We start from the raw sequence: 21894 nt of genomic DNA, 5'->3' as shown, positions 1-21894 counted from the left end.
GGCGTTGGGCAGCCCTGCGGACCGCCCTGCTCCCCGTGGCCGAGGGCCCTCTCTGGCTCTACATGAAGCAAATATGGATTCCCAAGAACATTTATCAAAGGCAATCGATCAGTCAAGGGGACAAGGGATGCACCCCTGAAGGGAATTAGCACAGATCTAAATGTCAGAGTTACCTAGGTAAAAGGGTACAGGAAGAGCAATGCAGACATAACAGAAGTTCAGTGGCCCTAGGGTAGAGAGGGTGTAGCATGATTGAGAAACTAAAAAAAGGCCAGCGTGCTAAAGCCTGACAGCAAGTGGGAGTGATAGGAGAGGCGTTGGGCAGCCCTGCGGACCGCCCTGCTCCCCGTGGCCGAGGGCCCTCTCTGGCTCTACATGAAGCAAATATGGATTCCCAAGAACATTTATCAAAGGCAATCGATCAGTCAAGGGGACAAGGGATGCACCCCTGAAGGGAATTAGCACAGATCTAAATGTCAGAGTTACCTAGGTAAAAGGGTACAGGAAGAGCAATGCAGACATAACAGAAGTTCAGTGGCCCTAGGGTAGAGAGGGTGTAGCATGATTGAGAAACTAAAAAAAGGCCAGCGTGCTAAAGCCTGACAGCAAGTGGGAGTGATAGGAGAGAGGACTGGAAAAGCTGGCGGTGGCTAGACCAGGTAGGGTGTTATGGGCCAGGATTACTCCTCAGAGTAATGGGAAGCCACAAGCGGGTTTTAAGTAGGAGATGACAAAAGAGGTGCTCTGTGAAGAAAGTACACTTTGTCTGCAGTGTGGAGGATACACTGGAGGGAAGACAGGAGTTGGAGATGTATCCTGGCTAAGAAAACCTGAAGTCAAGGGAATGTAAACGGTAAATGAAATGCGGCACCGGAGAGTGAGGAAAATGCCTGGGGTTGAGCCCTGTAGGCCTCTCCACTTCCAAGTGTTATATACCTACCTATTATAAATGTGTATGAGCACACATAGGTAAGTGCACAATTATATTTGCTTCAAAGGTCACATACAGAAAAAAAATGTGAAAGTCTGCTCACTTCTTTAGCAATTAGTATTAACAATTTGACATGTACGCTTACATTTTTTAAAAAATGAGATCAGGCTATACACACTTTCCTACAATCTGCTTTTTCAAGTCAGTGATGTAGTGAGAATATTCTTTATCAGGATATAGATAATTCTAACTAACACATTTGAATGGTTTCAAAGTATTACACAGTAGGACTACAAAAACAATTTAACCAATCCCACAGAATTCCCACTGATGGATAGTTGAGCTATCTGGGCCCGTTACCTGTCCATTCAATAGCCTCTGTCCTCTTTCCACCTTATTCATCGAACCCTGATTTTGTTCCAACAGCAACATGTTCAGCCCCACATGATGGTTTGTGACTGTCCAAGTAAGACCATCCTGTTGCCCACCTTTCCAACTTCCCTCGCAACTATGGGTAGTCACATGATCAGATTCTGGCTAATGACCCTAAGGAGACGTTTGCTATGAGATTCTAAGCCTTTACCTTCCTGGTAAAACAGAACACAAATATTGCTCTCTTTTCCCTTTCTTCCTGTTTTGGACATGAATATAATGACAGAGGAGTTCCAAGTCATGTGCAACTATAAGGCCATAAACCAATGCCAAGATTAGTAAAACAGAAAGGCAGAGAGAAAGCCTGGGCTCTGATATACATATACACACACATAAACACTAACTCATTTTGAAGAATCCAAATTATGTATATATTTCCACTTTAAAGTCTGAAAAAATAAAAGATTTTCGGATTAAAGATTCAGAGCAGAGATATAAGTGATGCTCTACAAAAATAAGAAGCATGCTTAAGACAAGATGATAGGGAAACACTGTGAACACCTTTAATTTAAGTCTTGGGTCCAGAAATGCCTTGCTGGCTCCCTGCCAAGCACGTCCCTCTGTCCTACAACTTGATGGGATGACCTTTCTACACAATCTCTGACAGCTCTTGCTCTCCCTTATTTGAGATTTCTAGCTTCTTTTATGAACTCTTGGAAAATGTGTCAAATTAAGACATAATTCTTCTTTTACACAAGAAGTTGGAAGGTATCGGATTTGGCTGAGCGATTAAATTTCATAAGAATAAAAATGAAACACCAGAATAAAAACTTTTAAAAGCCTGGGTAGCTCAGTTGATTAGGTATCTGACTTCGGACTGGGCTGTGATCCTTGGGTCCTGGGGTGGACCCATGTCCGCCTCCACATTCAGCAGGGAGTCTGCCTCTCCCTCTTCCTCCTCCCCCTCACCCCACTTGTGCTTTCTCTCAAATCAATAAATAAAATCTTTTAAAAAATTAAAATAACAATAAAAGCGGGGGGGGGGGGAATCCTCTTTTTGAGAAAAAGTGCTACCTAGCTATTTAATTCTAAAAAACAACTTCTGTTACTTTAATGTTTACAGTTTCTCAAATTTTGCCAGCTTCTCATGTTCTGGTAAAAATGAAAGATGTTGGATTTCTCAGAATTCAGCAACCTGTAGCTCCACTTAAACCCTTAGGGCTTCTCCCTCTCCCTCTGCCTCATCCCCCCTGCTCATGCTCTGTCTTTCAAATAAAGAAAGTCTTTTTAAAAGGGGGGGGGGTCACCTGGGTAGCTCAGTTGTTAAGTGCTTTCAGCTCAGGTCATGATCTCAGGGTCCTGGGATAGAGCCCCACATCAGGCTCCAAGCTCAGTGTGCTTCTCCCTACCCACCCTCCTGCTCTGTCTCTGTCTCTTTCTCTCAAATAAATAAATAAAATTCTTAAAAAAAAAAACAAAAAACCTTAAAGTCTACTACAATAAATTCATACTGTGAATAAAATGAGACACAAAACAATTTTATGTGTAATCCAAATTGTACATAATTCACATCTTTGCTTCTAAACAAACAGAAGCTTACATCTCCATACTACTTTTACAGTTTACAAAGTGCTTTTATATACATCTTCTCATTTTCTATTCAAAAGACATGAGAGATAAATATTATTCTTATTTCACAAATGGAAATAGACCCAGACATTATTCAGTCCTTTAACCACCATACAGTATAGCCCTGAGACTTTAGATCTGCAAAGGGTTTTAATAACGCAAACATCACATATATTTCAATTTTTATCACCATTTTCAAGTTTCCATTTTCTTAACAAAAGAAAGCAATGAAAAAAGCCTTCCATAATCTAATAATAAAAATGGGAAATATTATATATACAGTGTATACTTTACTTAATGAGTGAAATCTACCACAATTCTAATTTGGGCCTCCTATATTATTACCTATATACAGGGCACCAGTACCAGAACCACATTTAAATGAGCAATTTTTTTCTATTTTAGAAAAAAGAATGCAGAATATTCCTGTTGCCTTCAAGTTTAATGTATATATGTAAGTGTCAGGGTGTGTAGGTGGATAGGAAGGATACAGAAAATTACTTTTTGCAAATCTGGAGTTATAGGACCTCTGATTATCCCAGCTTAGACACACAGAGTCTTGACAATTCATTTGGTCTATGTCTCATCTTTAGTAATGTATTTACTTTTCTTTCCCCACCATGCCCTTTTCTTCCTAAGTACCCTGTACGAATCAGAGTAGAAATTCCAGCACGTAGCCTTTCTTTCTGAATTATCTTCCCCATTATGTAATTTTTTTCAGAATTTTCTTTTCCTATTTCTAAATCTTGAAGACATTTCTTTATAGTAGAAGGGAGCTATAGCTTCTATTCACTGCCAGAAAAGAGCCTATTTCAGCATAATTTCTCAGCAAAAAGCTGAGAGAAAAGTTGAACAGAAAGGAACAGAACAGTGATAGCTGGCAGAGCAGCGACATCTGCACTCAGAAAGCTGCACTGCAGGTCTCTCTGAAACTGCAAGTTATCCTGGTGTTACTGCTCTGCCAACTGGAAGAGGAAAATTCTGGCTGGTCCTGAGTTCAAGGCAGACCAATATGTTTAAAACACTGGTTCAAGGAATCACCTTCTTGATGTTATAATGTTTTTATTGCATTTGAAGACATTTTCAACAAATATCTTGTGTTTGAGGCCTTGCCTAGGCAATCCTTTAGCAGTAGAAATCAGATTTCTCTGGCACAACTCCATTGCCAGCAATGGGATTTATCAAAACTATAAATACCAGCACATGGAATATTTCAATACTGTACTCAATTGCTCATATCTAAATATTTCAGCTATAAAACAAACCAAATGTAAATGCTTTATAGTACAAATCAACAAATTCTTCACAGAAGAAAACAATGAAAGACTAATTTTCTATAACATTACACCTGTTCATTAGTTCTTCAATTATATTACTTAGAATATTTCAAGAATAATAAAATTTATGCACCACTATCCCTGTGTTCTCAACATTTTTTATCTAAGTTCTAAAGGACATAAACAAGGATGCATATAATCAGACTTGTTTTTATAAATTTTTGATGTTTCTCTTGGTTGCATATCTTATAATAATGAATACATGGAGACAAGGACAAATGTACATTTAAGTCATTACTGATTATATGAATTTTGCTTAAATGCGTCTTATAAATAAGATAAAATAACAGTTTGATAAGCTCAGCCGTGCCCTGTGAACTTTAGTCTGCTCACAGCATAACCTAATTACTATTTATTAATTTAAAAAAAAATGTTTTTTTAAAAGCTGCAAACCACAGTTTATTACACATATCTGAATCATGAGGGGGTAAATTGTGATACAGTTCCCTCATGCCACCGACTCATTTGGAGGGAAAAGTTCTACAATAAAATAAGAGCTTACAAACTCTTTATTAAAAAAAGCTTGAATTGTGTTCTATGACTAACCTTTATTCTATGGTCCCTTTGACCCAAGGGACGGTTCCTGGCACATCTTTTTGAGATTTAGTTTCTGGGAAGTTTTCAGCAAACCTCTCTCGTGCTTTCTCCCAATTCTTTTTGCTCTTGTTTTGGAGAATGTGAACATCTTCAATCGAAGATGGTTTGCCGGTCCCCAAGCCTGCATGTGTTCGCCGAAGTTGAAGCTGGATCTGTTACCAAAAGTTGAGCAGAGGATTTAGAGTCTAAATACACTGAAATTTGCTATACCCAACTTGGTACTTTAATTCTTTGATTTATAAATACTGATGCAAAAGATAAACCTGTCAAATCTATCAAACACATGCAGGAATGCATACAGGATTCTATATAGAACTTCAAGTTATTCATCTACATTGTCTTGCTTATCAGTAACTACAGTTGACACTGTACAGAAAACAGAGTACTCCCCGCCTGGCTCTGTGGCTCAATGGATAGCGCACTGGACTTCTAGACAGAAAACAGAGTACTCCTTAAAGAGTAGCCACCAAATTTCACCCAGATGCCACAGAGGCTGCCGTCCCACCTTAAGAAGAAGAAAAGGCAATGGACATACTTAAACCTATTGCTGCTCTAGCCTTGCCTAAGAAAGTAAAAGCGGTGGGGCGCCTGGGTGGCTCAGTGGGTTAAGCCGCTGCCTTCGGCTCAGGTCATGATCCCAGAGTCCTGGGATCGAGTCCCGCATCGGGCTCGCTGCTCAGCAGGAAGCCTGCTTCCCTTCCTCTCTCTCTGCCTGCCTCTCTGCCTACTTGTGATCTCGCTCTGTCAAATAAATAAATAAAATCTTCAAAAAAAAAAAAAAAAAAGAAAGTAAAAGCGGAGATTAAACATGAAGAGTCATAAAGAGAGGAAGGTCTGGCTAGCTCAGTTGATTAAGTGACCAACTCTCAGTTTTGGTTAAGGTCATGATCTCATGGGTCGTGGGACTGAGCCTGGCATTGGGCTCTGCACGTACATGCTTTCTAAAATAAATCAATCAATCTTAAAAAAATAAATAAATAAGAGCCACAAATAGAACTTGATTATTTTCATAAGACGAGGGGCAGGACTTCTGATTGTTTTGAGAACTATTAAAAGCTACCAGTGCTGAGTGCCTACTGTATGCTGGGCACCATACTAAGGGCTTTAGCTTCACCTTGGAAATACCCCTTGGAAAACAGTTCTTATAATTCCCATTTTTACATATGAAAACAGAAGTCCAAACCTGCCCTAAGTCACACAATTAGTAAGTGATAGAACACCTATTCTAACAAAATAATTCTATTTTGTAGGTTTGGCTACAAAATCCATGTTCTTCTCATTGTACCTCAATAAGTGAGAAAATTCACATTAACCCTCACACTGATCCATCCATTATTTCCTTAGGTACCAGATAATTATCAAAAAAGTTCTTTAATCATGTTACCTTGTAAGGTTTTTGTAAAAGATAACCTAAACCTCTGATGAACCATGGGGACTGAAAAATTAATTAGTGCATTGTTTTCCAGACACTATTCCCTTTACTGCTTGTTACATGACCTGATTCTTAAACCTAAAACAGATACAGGATCTTCCTGTTTGTAAAGTAACACTGTGGGGGTGCATGGATGGCTAGTCGGTTAAGCGTCTGACTCTTCATTTCAGCTCAGATCTGAGATGGAGCCCCATGCAGGGCTCTGTGCTCAGTGAGGAGTCTGCTTGAGATTCTCTCTCTTCGACTCCCTCTATCCCTCTCCTGCTTGTGCTCTCAATCTCTCTTAAATGAGTAAATCTTTGAAAAACAAAACAAAAACCCAGAAAAAAAAACAACAACACAAAACAATGTGCATATGTGTGTGTGTGTGTGTGTGTATTTGGTAACTATGAATACCACAAAGACAGTAATCATGTCTATTTGTGCTTTATACTATATTCCTGACACTAAGGTACAAAGCAAGTACACAGTAAATACATCTGCTGTACGAATAAAGAATGAAAGAAAACACACATCTTACCGGAATTTTCATTCCTCCACCATCCTTCCCTAGGCCCTCTCCTTTTTTCCAACCCATCTTCTCCAACATCTTCCGACCTTTGTTGCTATCAGTAATTTCACTTTAAAGGAAATTAAGAAGATAGTTGATTTTGAAAAGGCCATGTAGGTCACATTTATAATAAACTAATAAATTAAAAGTAACTGGTACAAATACTATAGAAAACTGTTTGGCCTACCTAATACAGTTAAATAAATTCTCTACTTAAATATATATACTACTTATATATATATATATATATAAAAATATATACTACTTAAAAGAAAAACACATACTGGTGCACCAAAAAAAAAAACCAGGTATAAGAATGTTTCTCCTGTGGGCACCTGGGGGGCTCAGTTGGTTAAGTGACTGCCTTCAGCTCAGGTCGTGATCCTGGAGTCCTGGGATCGAGACCCACATCAGGCTCCCTGCTCGGCAGGGAGTCTGCTTCTTCTGCTGACCTTGCTCCTCTCATGCTCTCAGTCATCCTCTCTCCCCCAAATAAATAAATAAAATCTTAAAAAAAAAAAAAAAAAAAAAAAAAGGAATGTTTCTGCCACAAATCTAATAACTTTAAGTTGAAAATAACCCAGATGTCTATCAATGGTAAAATGTATAAATGGTGGCGTATTCATGTAAGAGAATTATTATACAGCACTGAAAATAAAATATACCTAACAAAGTATGTTGGACAAAAAGAATATAGACACAAAATAAATACTGAATTATCCCATATATTTAAAAATTCAAAAACAAGTGAAATTAATCTGTTCCTACTAGAAGTCAGGAAAGTGGTTGTCTTAAGGGAGGAAACAGGAATTAGTGATCAAGAGGGGGCATTAGGAGAGGGCAGGCTTCTGGGGATTACTGACCATTTTCTATTTCTTGACCAAGAAATGTATGCTCTACAATGTGTTAATCTTAAAATATGTTATTGATAGTGATACTTACATTTGTATATTTTTATGTATATAAATTATACACTAATAGAAAAATAAAAGTAAAATTAAACAAAACTCTCATTCACTATTTGCATTTTGTTCTATGATTTTATGTTCTGCTAGTTTAAGGATATTTTAATTTTATGTTCCATCACACTGTATTTTCAGTTCTACAAAATATGTTAAATTAGCTTAATAACAGTAAACCAAGCAATGTCAGACCAATGTATTTCATTTTTTATTTCTGCCTTCTAATTTAACTCTAATGCTATCTTCATATTTTCCAGCAATTATATAGAAAATATTAAACTTAAAAAAAATCATCATGTTGTTTATATGATTCATAATGCTGTATTTCATTAAGGTTGATGGATGCAAGATGCACTGCTATTTTATGTACCATTAAGAAAACACTGCTGTCATATATATGTAACTAAAACTCTATCCTAGTATATTTTAGAATTAATAAAATACATTTAATCAAAGTTTATGGTTAGTTGTCAGTCTTACACAAAAGATTTAAATTCTAATTAAACCCCGAATTTATATTCTGGAAAAAAAATGTAGCTAGTATATGATTAAATGGAGAAATATGGCCATATCATATAGGCCACAAAAATCACATTTTTCATGTTATCAGTGCTACTTTACCAAAAGAAAAAAACTGAACCAAAGAAAAGTAAGAAAAATAGTATTTCAGAGTCAACAAGAACAAAAGTAGGTGAGTATTAAAATAATTATAAAAAAATACCCCCCAAAAACACAGTTCATACTGATTTCTTACTAGTCCAAACCTTAAGATATCTAGTATATAAAAAATATGTTCACTCAGGGGCCCCTGGATGGCCCAGTCAATTAAATGTCCAGCTCTTGATTTTGGCTTGGGTCATGAGCTTGAGCCCTGCATTGGGATCTGTGATGGGCATGGAGCCTGCTTGAAATTCTCTATCTCCCTCTTCCTCTGCCCCTCGTTGCTCCACTCCCCCACCAGATTCATGGCTCTCTAAAAAAATGTTCACTCAAGGGCATGGCTAGAATGTTAGATATGTGTATATATGTCTGTTTAAGTATTAGTACTTTCATATAGGCTAAGTAATTTTCTAGGGAATGGAATTCTAATATTAAAGGAAAATGTAAATAGAGACAATATTTCCATCTTGTTAAGAATCATTCCTTTAAAGACTAATTACCAGTATATATAGTCCTATAAGTCACACTACTCTACAAATGTGATTACAGTACAAAGAATGTTTTGAGAAATTAAAACTTAGTACTCACGAATGAACAGATGCAGGAGCATCATCTCTTTGGAAAGTCCCTTCACTTCCAATCTGCTCCCTCCGTTTTCCAGCTCTATCTTTGTATTTTGGATTCTTCAATGCCTTTTCATCTTCATAGTCTGTATTCTTTATAAACATGAAATATTCATTGAAGAAAACAAACTGATACATAAAAATGAACTGTGTATTTGCTTTACTTGGTAAATATGGTTCAATGTAGTCTCTATTAAAACAACAAATTAAAACAGGCTATGACATAAATTAAGACAATTATGTTAGAGTATGCTATTTTCATTCTATCTCCTTTGAAAGGTTTATATTACTTCAAGTTGCAGAACATAAACTGCATATAGAAGATAATATAAATCACATATAAATTGTAGTATGTAATTGTAAGTGAATATATAGTACATTTTGATTTAATATTGTGTACGCATATTCTCATGAACTGCCAGTATTCAAAGAAATATGTACAACTCCTGGGTTTGGCAAAACATTGACCACTTCTTTTCTCTATGGGACTGAAAGTCCCAACAGACCTAAAATAGGTGTTATTCCTTAGCAGGGAAAAAGGTAGAAAGTGTTTAAAAAGTGGAAAAGAGCAGGTACTCTTTTGCCATGGCAATTAAAATAGATTTTTGCTTTGATATAGCTCCATTTATATGATTAGTCAGCCACTCAAGAAATATTTACTGAATAAAAGGTGTGGTATGCAAAGAATTTTGTAATCCCAGAAGGTAGACACATCTGCTTTCAGTATGCTATTGTATGACTGGTTCAACAATAAAAGTATGCACAAGACACAGCAGCGGCACAAAAGCAGAGGTAGTCAATTTCGCTTGGGGCTTCAAGGCTTCCTTCTCTTTCCCTTTCTTATGACTTGTTTATCTTTATATAAATCCCTGAAAGATGTTAGGGAATGTTAATAAAATTCAAGGTAAGTACTACAGAAATTTTTATTTAATTTTGATTTTAAAGGGAGAAGAAAAACATAGAACCACCAACCCTAATGGGTTTCCCCCCAGAAGACAAGAGAGTAAAACTTTTGAGAAAACATTTTATCCTCTCCTCATTATCTTCTATTTTCCTCCCAAATTAGCCCCTCAACATTTTTTCTATTATGATTTTTCCTAGTGTGAAAGCTAACAACAAAAGACACAATTCTGCAGAAAAATATGTTATTCTGGCAGAAAAATATGTTATTCTGGCAGCATTTTTTCCCACAAATTCATGAAGTTTAAAAACCACTGGACAAACGCACTTAACCCCTAGATTCCAGGGGCATGCACCTGGCTTGGTCAGAGAAGCATGCAACTCTTGATCTAGGGGTCATGAGGTCAAGTCTCACATTTGGTGTAAAGATTACTTAAATAAATACAAAATAAATAAAATATAAAAAAACAAAAAAACCCAGATTCCATAGCTAATTCTGCCACTTAGCAGCTGAGTGACCCTTAGCTTAGGTCCTCAAATGTAAACGGAATACTAATTACCTTCATCTACTTTTTTAAAAATGTTTTTTTAAAAATGTTACTGTGGGGGCGCCTGGGTGGCTCAGTGGGTTAAGCCTCTGCCTTCAGCTAGGGTCATGATCTCAGGGTCCTGGGATCGAGCCCCACATTGGGCTCTCTGCTTGGCAGGGAGCCTGCTTCCTCCTCTCTCTCTCTCTCTCTCTCTCTCTGCCTGCCTCTCTGCCTACTTGTGATCTCTCTCTGTCAAAAAATAAATAATATCTTTTAAAAAAATAAATTAAAACGTTATTGTGATAATTAACAATACATAATTAATATGTTACACATAAAATACAGAATTAGATATGTCTGAAATTTGTATATACCCTTGAAACCATCACCATGATCAAGATAATAAATAAATCTATCTCCCACAAAAGTATCCTCAACCTTCTTTGTAATCCTTCCTTGCCTCTCTTGTATCCAGGCAACCACTAATCTTTCTGTCATGATATGCTAGTTTGCACTCCTAGAATTTTATATAAATGGATGTATACAGCACATATACTCATGTTGTCTGGCTTCTTTCTCTCAGCATAATTATTTTAGGATTCATCCCATATTGCAGCCTGTATCAACAGCTCATTTTTTTATTGCTAAAGAGTATTTGACCATATAGATATACCATAATTTGTTTATGTTCATCAAGAGATGAATGGGTAAAGATATGATGTACAGGGGCACCTGGGTGGCTCAGTAGATTAAAGCCTCTGCCTTGGGCTCGTCATGATCCCAGGGTTCTGGGATTGAGCCCCGCATCAGGCTCTCTGCTCAGCAGGGAGCCTGCTTCTCCTCCTTCTCTTTCTGCCTGCCTCTCTGCCTACTTGTGATTTCTGTCTGTCAAATAAATAAATAAAATCTTAAAAAAAGAAAAAAAAAAAGATGTGTACGCACACACACGCGCACGCACACACACACACACACACACACACACACACACACACTGGAATATTAGCCATTAAAAATGACATCTTGTGTTGTTTTGGAACAACATGGATGGACCTAGAAGTTAATATGCTAAGTGAAATTAAGTCAAGAGAATGACAAATGCAACATAACATCACTTATATATAGAATCTAAAAAACAAACAAAAACTAGCAACAGAGAACTAGAATACAGTACAAGCTGGTGGTTGCCAGAGGGGAAGTGGGAAGGTGGGGGATGGGCAAAATAGGTGAAGGGGTTTAAGAGATACAAATTTCCAGTCATAAAATAAATAAGTTAGGGAGGTAAAAAGTACAGCATAGAGAATATAATTAATTTTGGTAACATTATATGGTGACAGATGGTAATTCCACTTACTGTGGTATCATGTAATGTACAGAACTGTCAAGTCATGTTTTGATGTGAAACTGACACAACACTGTATGTCAACTATACTTTGGTTAAAAAAAAATAAAAATTTTTTAAAAAGGTTTTCAAAAGAAAGAAAAAACCCATCATAAACATTTGTTTCTAAGTCTTTGTATGAACATATGGTTTCATTTCTCTTGGGTAAATATGTAGAACAGTGAATCACATGGTAGGCATACATTTAACCTTCAGAGAAACTACTATTTTCTTTTCTTTTTTTAAGATTTTATTTATTTATTTGATAGAGATCACAAGCAGACAGAGAGGCAGGCAGAAAGAGAGAAGGGGAAGCAGGCTCCCTGCCAAGCAGAGGGCCCGATGTGGAACTCGATCCCAGGACCCTGAGATCATGACCCGAGCTGAAGGCAGAGGCTCACCCACTGAGCCACTCAGGCGCTCCAAGAAACTACTATTTTCCAAAGCAACTGCACCACTTTATATTCTCACAAGCACTATATGAGAATTCCAGCTTCTATATGTGCCTACCAACATTTGATGTGGACAGTCTTTTTACTTGGTTTTAATTTGCAACTTCCCAGCAATACTAGACATCTTTTCATGTGTTTAGCTTCCATCTGTACATCTCCACTGGTGAAGTGTCTATTTAAATCTTCTGCTCACTTTTATTTATTTTTTTAGATTTTATTTATTGGGGCACCTGGATGCCTCAGTCAGTTAAGCATCTGCCTTCGGCTCAGGTCATGATCCCAGCGTCCTGGGATCCAGCCCCGCATTGGGCTCTCTGCTCATCAGGGAATCTGCTTCCCTCTCTCTCCCTCTGCCCCTCCTCCCTGCTTGTTCTCTCTCCCTCACTCTCAATACCTCTTTAACATTTTACTTATCTGAGAGAGAGGGAGAGAGAGCAAGCACAAGCAGGTGGAGGGGTGGAGGGAGAAGGAGAAACAGACTCTCTGAGGAGCAGGGAGTCCAATGGGGAGCCCAATCCCAGGATCTTGCAATCATAACCTGAGCTGAAGGCAGACACTTAACCAACTGAGCCACCCAGGCATCCCCTTTTTGCTCGTTTTTTTTTTTTTTTTTTAATTTAAAGATTTTACTTATTTGTTTGAGAGAAAGACAGAGAGGGCAAGCATGAGCAGGGGAGAGGGGCAGTTGGAGAGGAAGAAACAGGCTGCCTACTGAGCAGGGAGCCCAAGGCAGGGCTCAATCCCAGGACCCTGGGATTATGACAGGAGCCGAAGGCAGCCGCTTAACCAGTTGAGCCACCCAGGTGCCGCTCTTCTGCCCATTTGTAAATTATTTTCCTATTAAGAGGCAGAAGACATGAATAGACATTTTTCCAAAGAAGACATCCAGATGGCTGACAGGCACATGAAAAGATGCTCAACATCACTCATCATCAGGCAAATACAAATCAAAACAAGATACCGCCTCACAACCTGTCAGAACAGCTAAAATTAACACAGGGAACAGATGTTTGCAAGGATGTGGAGAAAAGGGAAACCCTCTTACACTGTTAGTGGGAATTCAAACTGGTGCAGGCACTCTAGAAAAAAGTACGGAGATTTCCTGAAAAGTTAAAAATAGAACTACCCTATGATCCAGCAATTACACTACTAGGATATGTATCCCAAAGGATAAAAAAATACAGATTCAAAGGGGCACATGCACCCAATGTTTATAGCAGCGTTAGCAACAATAGCCAAACTATGGCAAGAGCCCAGGTATCCATCAACCAATTAATGGATAAAGAAGAGGTGGTATGTATGTGTGTGTGTGTGTGTGTGTATGTATATAATGGAATATTACTTAGCCACAAAAAGAATGAAATCTTGTCATTTGCAAGGACATGGATGAAATGAGAGTGTATTATGCTAAGCGAAGTCAGTCACTCAGATAAAAAAATGAATATCATATGATTTCAATCGTATGTGGAATATAAGAAAAAACAAATGACTATATGGGAAGGAAAAAAAGAGAGACAGAAGCAAAACATAAGAGGCTCCTAACACTAGAGAACAGACGGAGGGTTGATGGAAGGAGATGGGTGGAGGGATGGGTTAAATGAGTGATGGGTATTAAGGAGGGCACTTATGATGATCACTGGTGTTATACATAAGTGATTAATCACTAAATTTATTCCTAAAACCAGTATTACACTGTATATTAGCTAGAATTTAAATAAAAATTAGAAAAATTAAAAATGAATAAATAAAAACAAATCATTTTCTTATTGTTTTGGGATTTTGTTATATATTCCAGATATAAGATCTATGATTTTCTTTTTTTATTTTTTAAAAGATTTTATGTATTTATTTGACAGACACAGCGAGAGAGGGAACACAAGCAGGGGAAGTGGAAGAGGGAGAAGCAGGCATCCTGAGCAGGGAGCCTGATGTGGGGCTCGACCCAGGACCCTGGAATCATGACCTGAGCTAAAGGTAGATTCTTAAGGACTGAGCCACCCAAGCGCCCCAAGATCTATGATTTTTATCAGATTAAGGATTTGTAAATATTTTTCCAAGTGTGTGGCTTATCTTTCATTCTCTTTTTTTAAAGTAGGTTCCCACGCCCAGTGTGGAGCCCAGTGATGGGCTTGAACTCACCACCCTGAGATCAAGACCTGAGCTGAGGTCAAGAGTTAGATCCTCAACCAACTGAGCCACCCAGGGGTCTCAAGTCTTTTCATTCTTTTAATAGTGTCCTTGGAAGAACAGTTTTGGAGGAAGTACAATTTATTAATTTGCCCTTCTATAGATTGTGCTTTTGGCGTTAAGTATCTTAAAAAAACCTTTGCCTCTAGAAACTTTGAAGTTTTAAATTTGTATTTATGATCCATTTTGAGTTCATTTTTATACGTTATAAGATCAAAATTATTTTGTTTTTGTGTATCGCTGTCCAAGTGCTCCAGCACATTTGTTGGGAAAGACCCTCCTTTCTATACCCAAGTGCCTTCACACCTTTGTTGAAAATCATACACACACACACACACACACACACACACACACACACACACACCCTTATACACACCTATGTATCTGTCTGTGAATCTATTCATTATTCTATTATCTGTTCTATCAACTCATTATTCTGTTCCCTTGACCTATTCATCTTTATGCCAATACTATACTGTCTTAATTACTGTGGTTTAAAGTACATTTTGGATTCAGTACCAGTACTCCAACAATGTTCTTCAATGGCACCATCTTAATCCAAATTTTTTAAAAACCAGAAGTGGCTACTTGAATGTTGGGTATTATTACCATTTTTATACTCCAGCCTCAATAGTTGTTGAAGTAAATAGTAACCAACTAAAAGAAATTACATAAATCTTGGGGCGCCTGGGTGGCTCAGTGGGTTAAGCCGCTGCCTTCGGCTCAGGTCATGATCTCAGAGTCCTGGGATCGAGCCCCGCATCGGGCTCTCTGCTCTCTAGGGGAGCCTGCTTCCTCCTCTCTCTCTGCCTGCTTGTGATCTCTCTGTCAAATAAATAAATAAAATCTTTAAAAAAAAAAAAAAAAAAAAATTACATAAATCTTGAAATCACTCCAAACAGCCGTATTTCTATATATAAAATGGACTATGTATATCTAAAAACATTTTTACTCAAAACCAGATGCATAATTAACAAATGTAACTGTATTTAACATCCTTACCTGCAAACCATATTTTACTCGTATTTTCTTTAATTCTTTTCTCCTTTCCAACTCTTTTTCCTCCTTACTTAGTGTTGGACCAACTAAAAGAAAAAAGTTGAGTTTGGTTTAAAAGAAAAAATTCTAAGTCTGATAGATTTTACACAAAATTAATATTGTTATTTAATAATAAAAAATTAATACTATCCATCTGCTTATTAACTAAAAGTTCAAATAAACATTAATATAAAAGAATCTTGGGTTGTAGTGATGTCCTTTCAGCATTTTGGTAACTAAATCTACTTGGAAAGTAAACCAAGTCCCAAAGACTACAGGAATGCTACTGTATAGGTAACAAAAGAACACTAAACACCTTAGTTTTCCGATATGATTATTATAATGGAATTTCAAATGCAGAAATATTATTAATTTTCTAAAGGAATATAGGCATGTAAAAATCACCGAATCTAAGGTTCACATTATGTGTAATGTACCATACTCATTTTCATCATCTAGAATCAGAAAAAAAATATATAATGAACACGTACAGTTGGTATTTGGGGGAAAATGATGTAAAAAAAAAACTTCTTACTGGTTTAAGGTATCTATTCAAAATTTAAAAGCCTTTGAGGAGTGGATTTAAGTAAGATAACAACCTCTTACAGTGTTGTTATAGAAAATAATGGTATATAGATAGATAGATAACAGAGCAACAGAAGTTCTAAGTAGGAAAGCAAACATATTGGGGTGCCCAGGTGGCCCAGTCAGTTAAGAATTTGCCTTCAACTCAGGTCATGATCCCCAGGTCCTGGGATCAAGACCCACACTGGGCTCCCTGCTCAGCTGAGAGATTGCTTCTCCCTCTGTCCCTCAAGCTTGCTCTCTCTCTCAAGTAAGTAAAATCAGAAAAAAGGGAGAGAGGGAGGGAGAGGGGGAGGGAGGAATGGATGGATGGATGGAGGAAGAAAACATATCAATCAATAACTCTTAATACCCTGGCCTATTATATTATTATATGACAGAGTTTAACCATGGATGACTTTTTCATATCCATAAATAGAAGTCAAAAGGAAACCAATCTTCACTCTAGTTACAATTCACTCTAGTCACAATTAACCTTCTGAAGGACATTTAGCTATCACTACCATGCTGCTTCCAAAGCCTATTAAACTTTATTAGCAAAAACAGCTAATAAGGGGCGCCTGGGTGGCTCAGTGGTTTAAGCCGCTGCCTTCGGCTCAGGTCATGATCTCAGGGTCCTGGGATCGAGTCCCACATCGGGCTCTCTGCTCAGCAGGGAGCCTGCTTCCCTCCCTCTCTCTGCCTGCCTCTCTGTCTACTTGTGATCTCTCTCTGTCAAATAAATAAATAAAATCTTTAAAAAAAAAAAAACAGCTAATAATTACCTTATGGGTCAGAAAACAACCTAATGCTATAATAGCACAACTAAATTGCTGCAGAGAAAAATTAACTAAAATAACAATCTATTAGCTTAAAAAAATCTATTAAAATCATAATCGACTAGCCTAGGTTTCAAATTTCAAATATATGTCATTTCTTAGTCTCATGTGATAATACTGACTAAAATATAAATGTATCTCAATACAGTATTACATCAATTAAATATGAAGCTGGTAGCTGATACTTTATAGTTTTTTAGAATACTCCAGTGAATTCAACAGAAAAGTTATCATGCTTACATATAACAGTATGTTTCACATACCAAAAGATTCATCTTTCTTATCAAGACGAAGGTGAGCTCTAACCTGTCCTGGTTCACAGCCATCACAGGTATCACTGCCAGGGTGGATGTGAAAAGACAGTACGGTCTCTCCAATTTTCACTTCATCACCATGCTCAAGGACGTAAGGGTCACATTTAGTTTTAGGCTAAAGGAAAAAATTACAACACAGAAAACCCAAGAGAGTTACGTAAAATTATTTTATGTCTACTCTAAGTAATATCTGATTAAAACAAAAAAATACTTAGGATGGTTCTCAATGAGACAGACACACATATGTACACACAGCACACATTTCCACAACTTGAGGATAATACAATGTTCAACTAGTGGAGAAGATCCCTGAACTGAGCAACTTCTTTTATATTATCAAAACCTGCTAATCTCATCTCCATGCGTAATCCTAGAGAAATACCCAACCCAAACATCAATCTATTACCAAAATGAATAACCATCACAGTCAAAAAGATAAAATATTAAGGGGCTAGGTGCCTATTTTCTTTTTTTCCTCTTCTTTTCTGATAATTCAGTTTTATATCATTTTTTATTCTTATAGACTAAGGACTTCCCCACCCTCTTCTATTTACTTTCTTCCATATATTATGTGCCAAGCACCTTGCCAAAATGTTGGTGATACAAGAGTTAACTGGATAGCCACAGGCCCTGTCTTCAAGGAGTATCCAGTTTAGCAACATTTCCATTTAAACAATTTTTTTTAAAATACTTACTGTAGTTACTGTAAGACCATTTACTCTGAAGAGCTTTAAAATGCATTTACTTCTAAAATAAGGCATAAATCCATAATTAGAAGATAAAACTCAAGAATTAAGTATCCACTTGCTATATACTTTTTTCAGCCCTATCTGGGAATCCCCTTTCATGTAATGCATTTGGGCTTGAATAGTAACCTGACACAAATTTTAGGTTTAACAACTATGGCCTTCAGAATAAAAATTTCAGTTCATTTTTTAAGACTTATGTGCAGGTAATAAAAATATACACACTCACCTGAAGAATCTGTTTTCCATTAACAATTGTACCATTTTGACTACCTTGATCCACAAGAACGTAACTTTGTAAGTCATGGTCAAAATAAATTTCAGCATGAAACTTAAAAAAAAAAGAAAAAAAAAAGAATGAGGTAATTATAAAGTATAATACTTTTTAAAAAAAGATTTATTTTACAGACAGAGATCACAAGTAGGCAGAGAGGCAGGCAGAGAGAGAGGGGGAAGTAGGCTCCCCACTGATCAGAGAGCCCGATGTGGAGCTCGATCCCAGGACCCTGGGATCATGACCTGAACCAAAGGCAGAGGATTTAACCCACTGAGCCACCCAGGCGCCCCATAAAGTATAATACTTTTTTTAAACCATAATTTCTCTCATAGGATATGAGAGACTTAGTCTATAACAATTTAATTTTTATTATTTTATCTTTTTTTTTTTTTTTTTTAAGTAGGGTCTACACCTAATGTGGGGCTCAAACTCCTGACTCCGACATCAGGAGTCGCACCAACTAAGCCAACCAGGTGCCCCCAATTTTACTATTTTTAATGCTTTTTTTCCTGAATACAAAAATACAACGCCTCTGGTAGAAATGTGAAGTCTATGGAAGAAAGTCACCTGTAATTCTACCTACTACTGCCATTAATAATTCATTGTGTGTCTTATATTTTCTATTTTTATAATATATTTGAGATTAGAGTATTTAAAACATTTGAAACTATTTTCACCTAATAAGAGTATTGGTCTTATATGTGTAAGCCTGATGATTCACAGATCTGTACCCCTGGGGCAAATAATACATTTTATGTTAATAAAAATAATTTAAAAATTTAAGAAAAACAAAAAGGCAAAAAAAAAAAAAAAAGTATTCGTCTCTATCATTAAAAGTTCTTAATATAAAATATTCAAGATGAACTTTTTCTTTTAAATATTTTTTTTTCTTTTTTTTAAGATTTTATTTATTTATGTGAGAGAGAGACAGTGAGAGAGAGCATGAGAGAGGAGAGGGTCAGAGGGAGAAGCAGACTCCCTGTGGAGCTGGGAGCCCAATGCGGGATTCAGTCCCGGGATTCCGGGATCACGACCCGAGCCGAAGGCAGCTGCTTAACCAGCTGAGCCATCCAGGCGCCCCTAAAGATTCAATTTTTTTAAAAACAATCTCTATACCCAACATGGGGCTCAAACTCCCAACCCCTGAGATCAAGAGTCATGCTCTACTGACTGAGCCAGCCATGTGCCCCTCAAGGTGAACTCCTCAGAGAAGTTTTCCAGATTTTCAATACTCAGGACTAATATTCCCTCCTTGCTCCACAGTACTTTGTTTACATAACAATTACACTACACAAAATTACTGCATAGGGGATAGCTGCTGTAGGGCTAACAATTACTGCTTAACTTACATTTTTGCTTATGACTCAGTACATATAACACAGATCCTCACATATAATGGCATATACTCAGTACATGTCTATTTAATTGGATAAAGAACTACAGACATTTCATTTAAAATTTCATAAACAATACACTGCTGGTGGGAATGTAAAACTGTGTACCTGTTTTAGAAGGATATGGCAGTTCCTCAAAAGGTTAAACAGAGTTACCATAGGACCCAACAATTCTACTTTTAGGTATATATCAAGAGTAATAAAAACATACAAATAAAAACTTGTACATGAATGTTCACAGCAGCATTACTCTTAGTAGCCAAAAAATGGAAACAATTCAAACAACAACCGATTAACAAAATGTAGTATATCCATACACTGACATTATTATTTGGCAATAAAGAGAAATGAAATACTGGTATATGTTACAACATGAATGAATCCTGAAAACATATTAGGTAAAAACAACTGTATATTATAGGATTCTATTTACATGACGTGCAGAACAGGCAAATCCACAGAAACAGAAAGCGGACTGTGGTTGCCTAGGACTGTGGGAGTTGAAAGGAATTGGGGAGTGACTATTACTGTTTTTTCTATGGTGATGAAAATGTTCTGAAACTAGGCACCTGCATGGCTCAGTCAGTTATGCATCTGCCGTCAGCTCAGATCATGATCTCACGGTCCTGGGATCGAGCCCTGAACTGGGCTCCCTGCTCAGCTGGGAGGCTGTGTCTTCCCTCTCCCTTTGCCCCTCCTATTCATCCTCTCTCTCTCTCTCTCTCTCAAATAAATAACTAAAAGCTTTAAAAAAAGGGGGGGGGGTGATGTTCTGAAACTGATTGTGATGATGCCTACACAACTCTAAATTCACCAAAAAACCTTTAAATTACACACTTTCAATGCATAAATTGTATACAGGATGTGGACTGTATCTCAATGAAGTTGTTCTTAAAATTTTTCATAAACAGGGGTGCCTGGGTGTCTCAGTTAAGTGTCTGCCTTCAGGTCAGGTCCTGTCTTGGGTCGAGCCCACATCAGGCCCCCTGCTCAGCGGGGAGCCTGCTTTTCACCCTACTTATGCTCTCTCTGTCAATAAATAAATAAAACCCTTGAAAAAAAGAAGAAAAAAAAAGTTTTCATAAACAAACTAATTATAAAGTGTTCCAAAAACACAAAAGAATATACTGAACTGGTCTACCCATGACCCAGCTTTAATATATTTTGCCTTATTTGACCCAGATATTTATTTTTTAGGTTTTATTTTATTTTGACAGAGAGAGGGTATAAGTGGGGAGAGGGGCAGAGGGAGAGAGAGAATCCCCAGCAGATTCCAGGCTGAGCATGGAGCCCAAAATAGGGCTGGATCTCAGGACACTGAGATCATGACCTAAGCTGAAATGAAGAAACTTCACCAACTGAGCCACTCAGGCCCCCTTGCCTCAGATATTTTTAAAAAAAATTATTATTCTGTGTAACTCATTCTGTTCATCCCACACCCTTTCTTTTCAAAGGTTTAATATTTAATCATGATATTACTTTCACCCCATATGTATGCATCCATAAACAATTCATGTTTAATTTGCCTCGTCTGGAACTTGACATAAATGGGAATTACACTGTATGAATATTTTCTTGAGATGTAACTTATATACAGAAAATTCACAGGTCTTAAATTTAGTTTGAGAAGTTCTGACAAATATATGCTACTGTACGTATTTCTTTCATTTTGCTTCTTTGGCTTAACATTATATTGTGAGGTACATCGAGTTGTGTACAGTTTTGCTATTTTGCTCAATGGTAAAATTCACTGTAGGATTCTTCAACATATTCTTCTGATGATGAACATTCAGTTTTTTCATCCCAAGGTTTTACTATTTTTTAAGATGTTTCTATAAATATTCTTATATTCTTATTCATATATATGCAACCTTATTGTAGACAATGCAAGGGTTTCAGGGGTATATTCTTTTTTTTTTTTTTAATTTTATTATTTATTTGACAGAGACTGAGAGAGCACAAGCAGGCAGAGCAAAGGGAGAAGGAGAAGCAGGCTCCCCACTGAGCAAGGAGCCTGATGCGGGGCTCAATCCCAGGACCCTGGAATCATGACCTGAGCTGAAGGCAATCGCTTAACCAACTGAGCTACCCAGGTGCCCTTCAGGGGTGTATTCTTAAGAATGAAAGTGCTAGGAGGAGTCAAGATGGCGGAGAAGTAGCAGGCTGAGACTACTTCAGGTAG

At 37.2% G+C, this 21894-nt stretch overlaps 1 protein-coding gene across 3 annotated transcripts in view; it reads right to left on the bottom strand.

The window, feature by feature from the left end:
- The window catches only part of LOC111148255 (angiogenic factor with G-patch and FHA domains 1), a 60102-nt gene that overhangs the window by 14199 nt on the left and 24009 nt on the right, over positions 1-21894 (bottom strand). For 2 of the 3 annotated variants that reach the window (XM_022504709.1, XM_022504708.1), the window contains exons 9-14: positions 18271-18372; positions 17245-17410; positions 15543-15625; positions 9059-9186; positions 6819-6918; positions 4816-5018 (exon numbers count right to left, since the gene is read on the bottom strand). In XM_022504709.1, the coding sequence (XP_022360417.1) occupies positions 4818-5018; positions 6819-6918; positions 9059-9186; positions 15543-15625; positions 17245-17410; positions 18271-18372 (780 nt within the window). In that variant the 3' untranslated portion in view covers positions 4816-4817. Of the gene's footprint in view, positions 1-3182; positions 5019-6818; positions 6919-9058; positions 9187-15542; positions 15626-17244; positions 17411-18270; positions 18373-21894 lie in introns of those variants that run through there. The other variant, XM_022504707.1, reaches the window with a different exon arrangement.

This window comes from Enhydra lutris, unplaced genomic scaffold (assembly GCF_002288905.1).
Source record: "Enhydra lutris kenyoni isolate GAN:26980312 unplaced genomic scaffold, ASM228890v2 scaffoldscaffold19, whole genome shotgun sequence".
In the NCBI taxonomy this organism is placed as follows: Eukaryota; Metazoa; Chordata; class Mammalia; order Carnivora; family Mustelidae; genus Enhydra; species Enhydra lutris.
The sequence above is the reverse complement of the archived record's forward strand: the minus strand, read 5'-3'. Positions and strand labels throughout refer to the sequence as shown.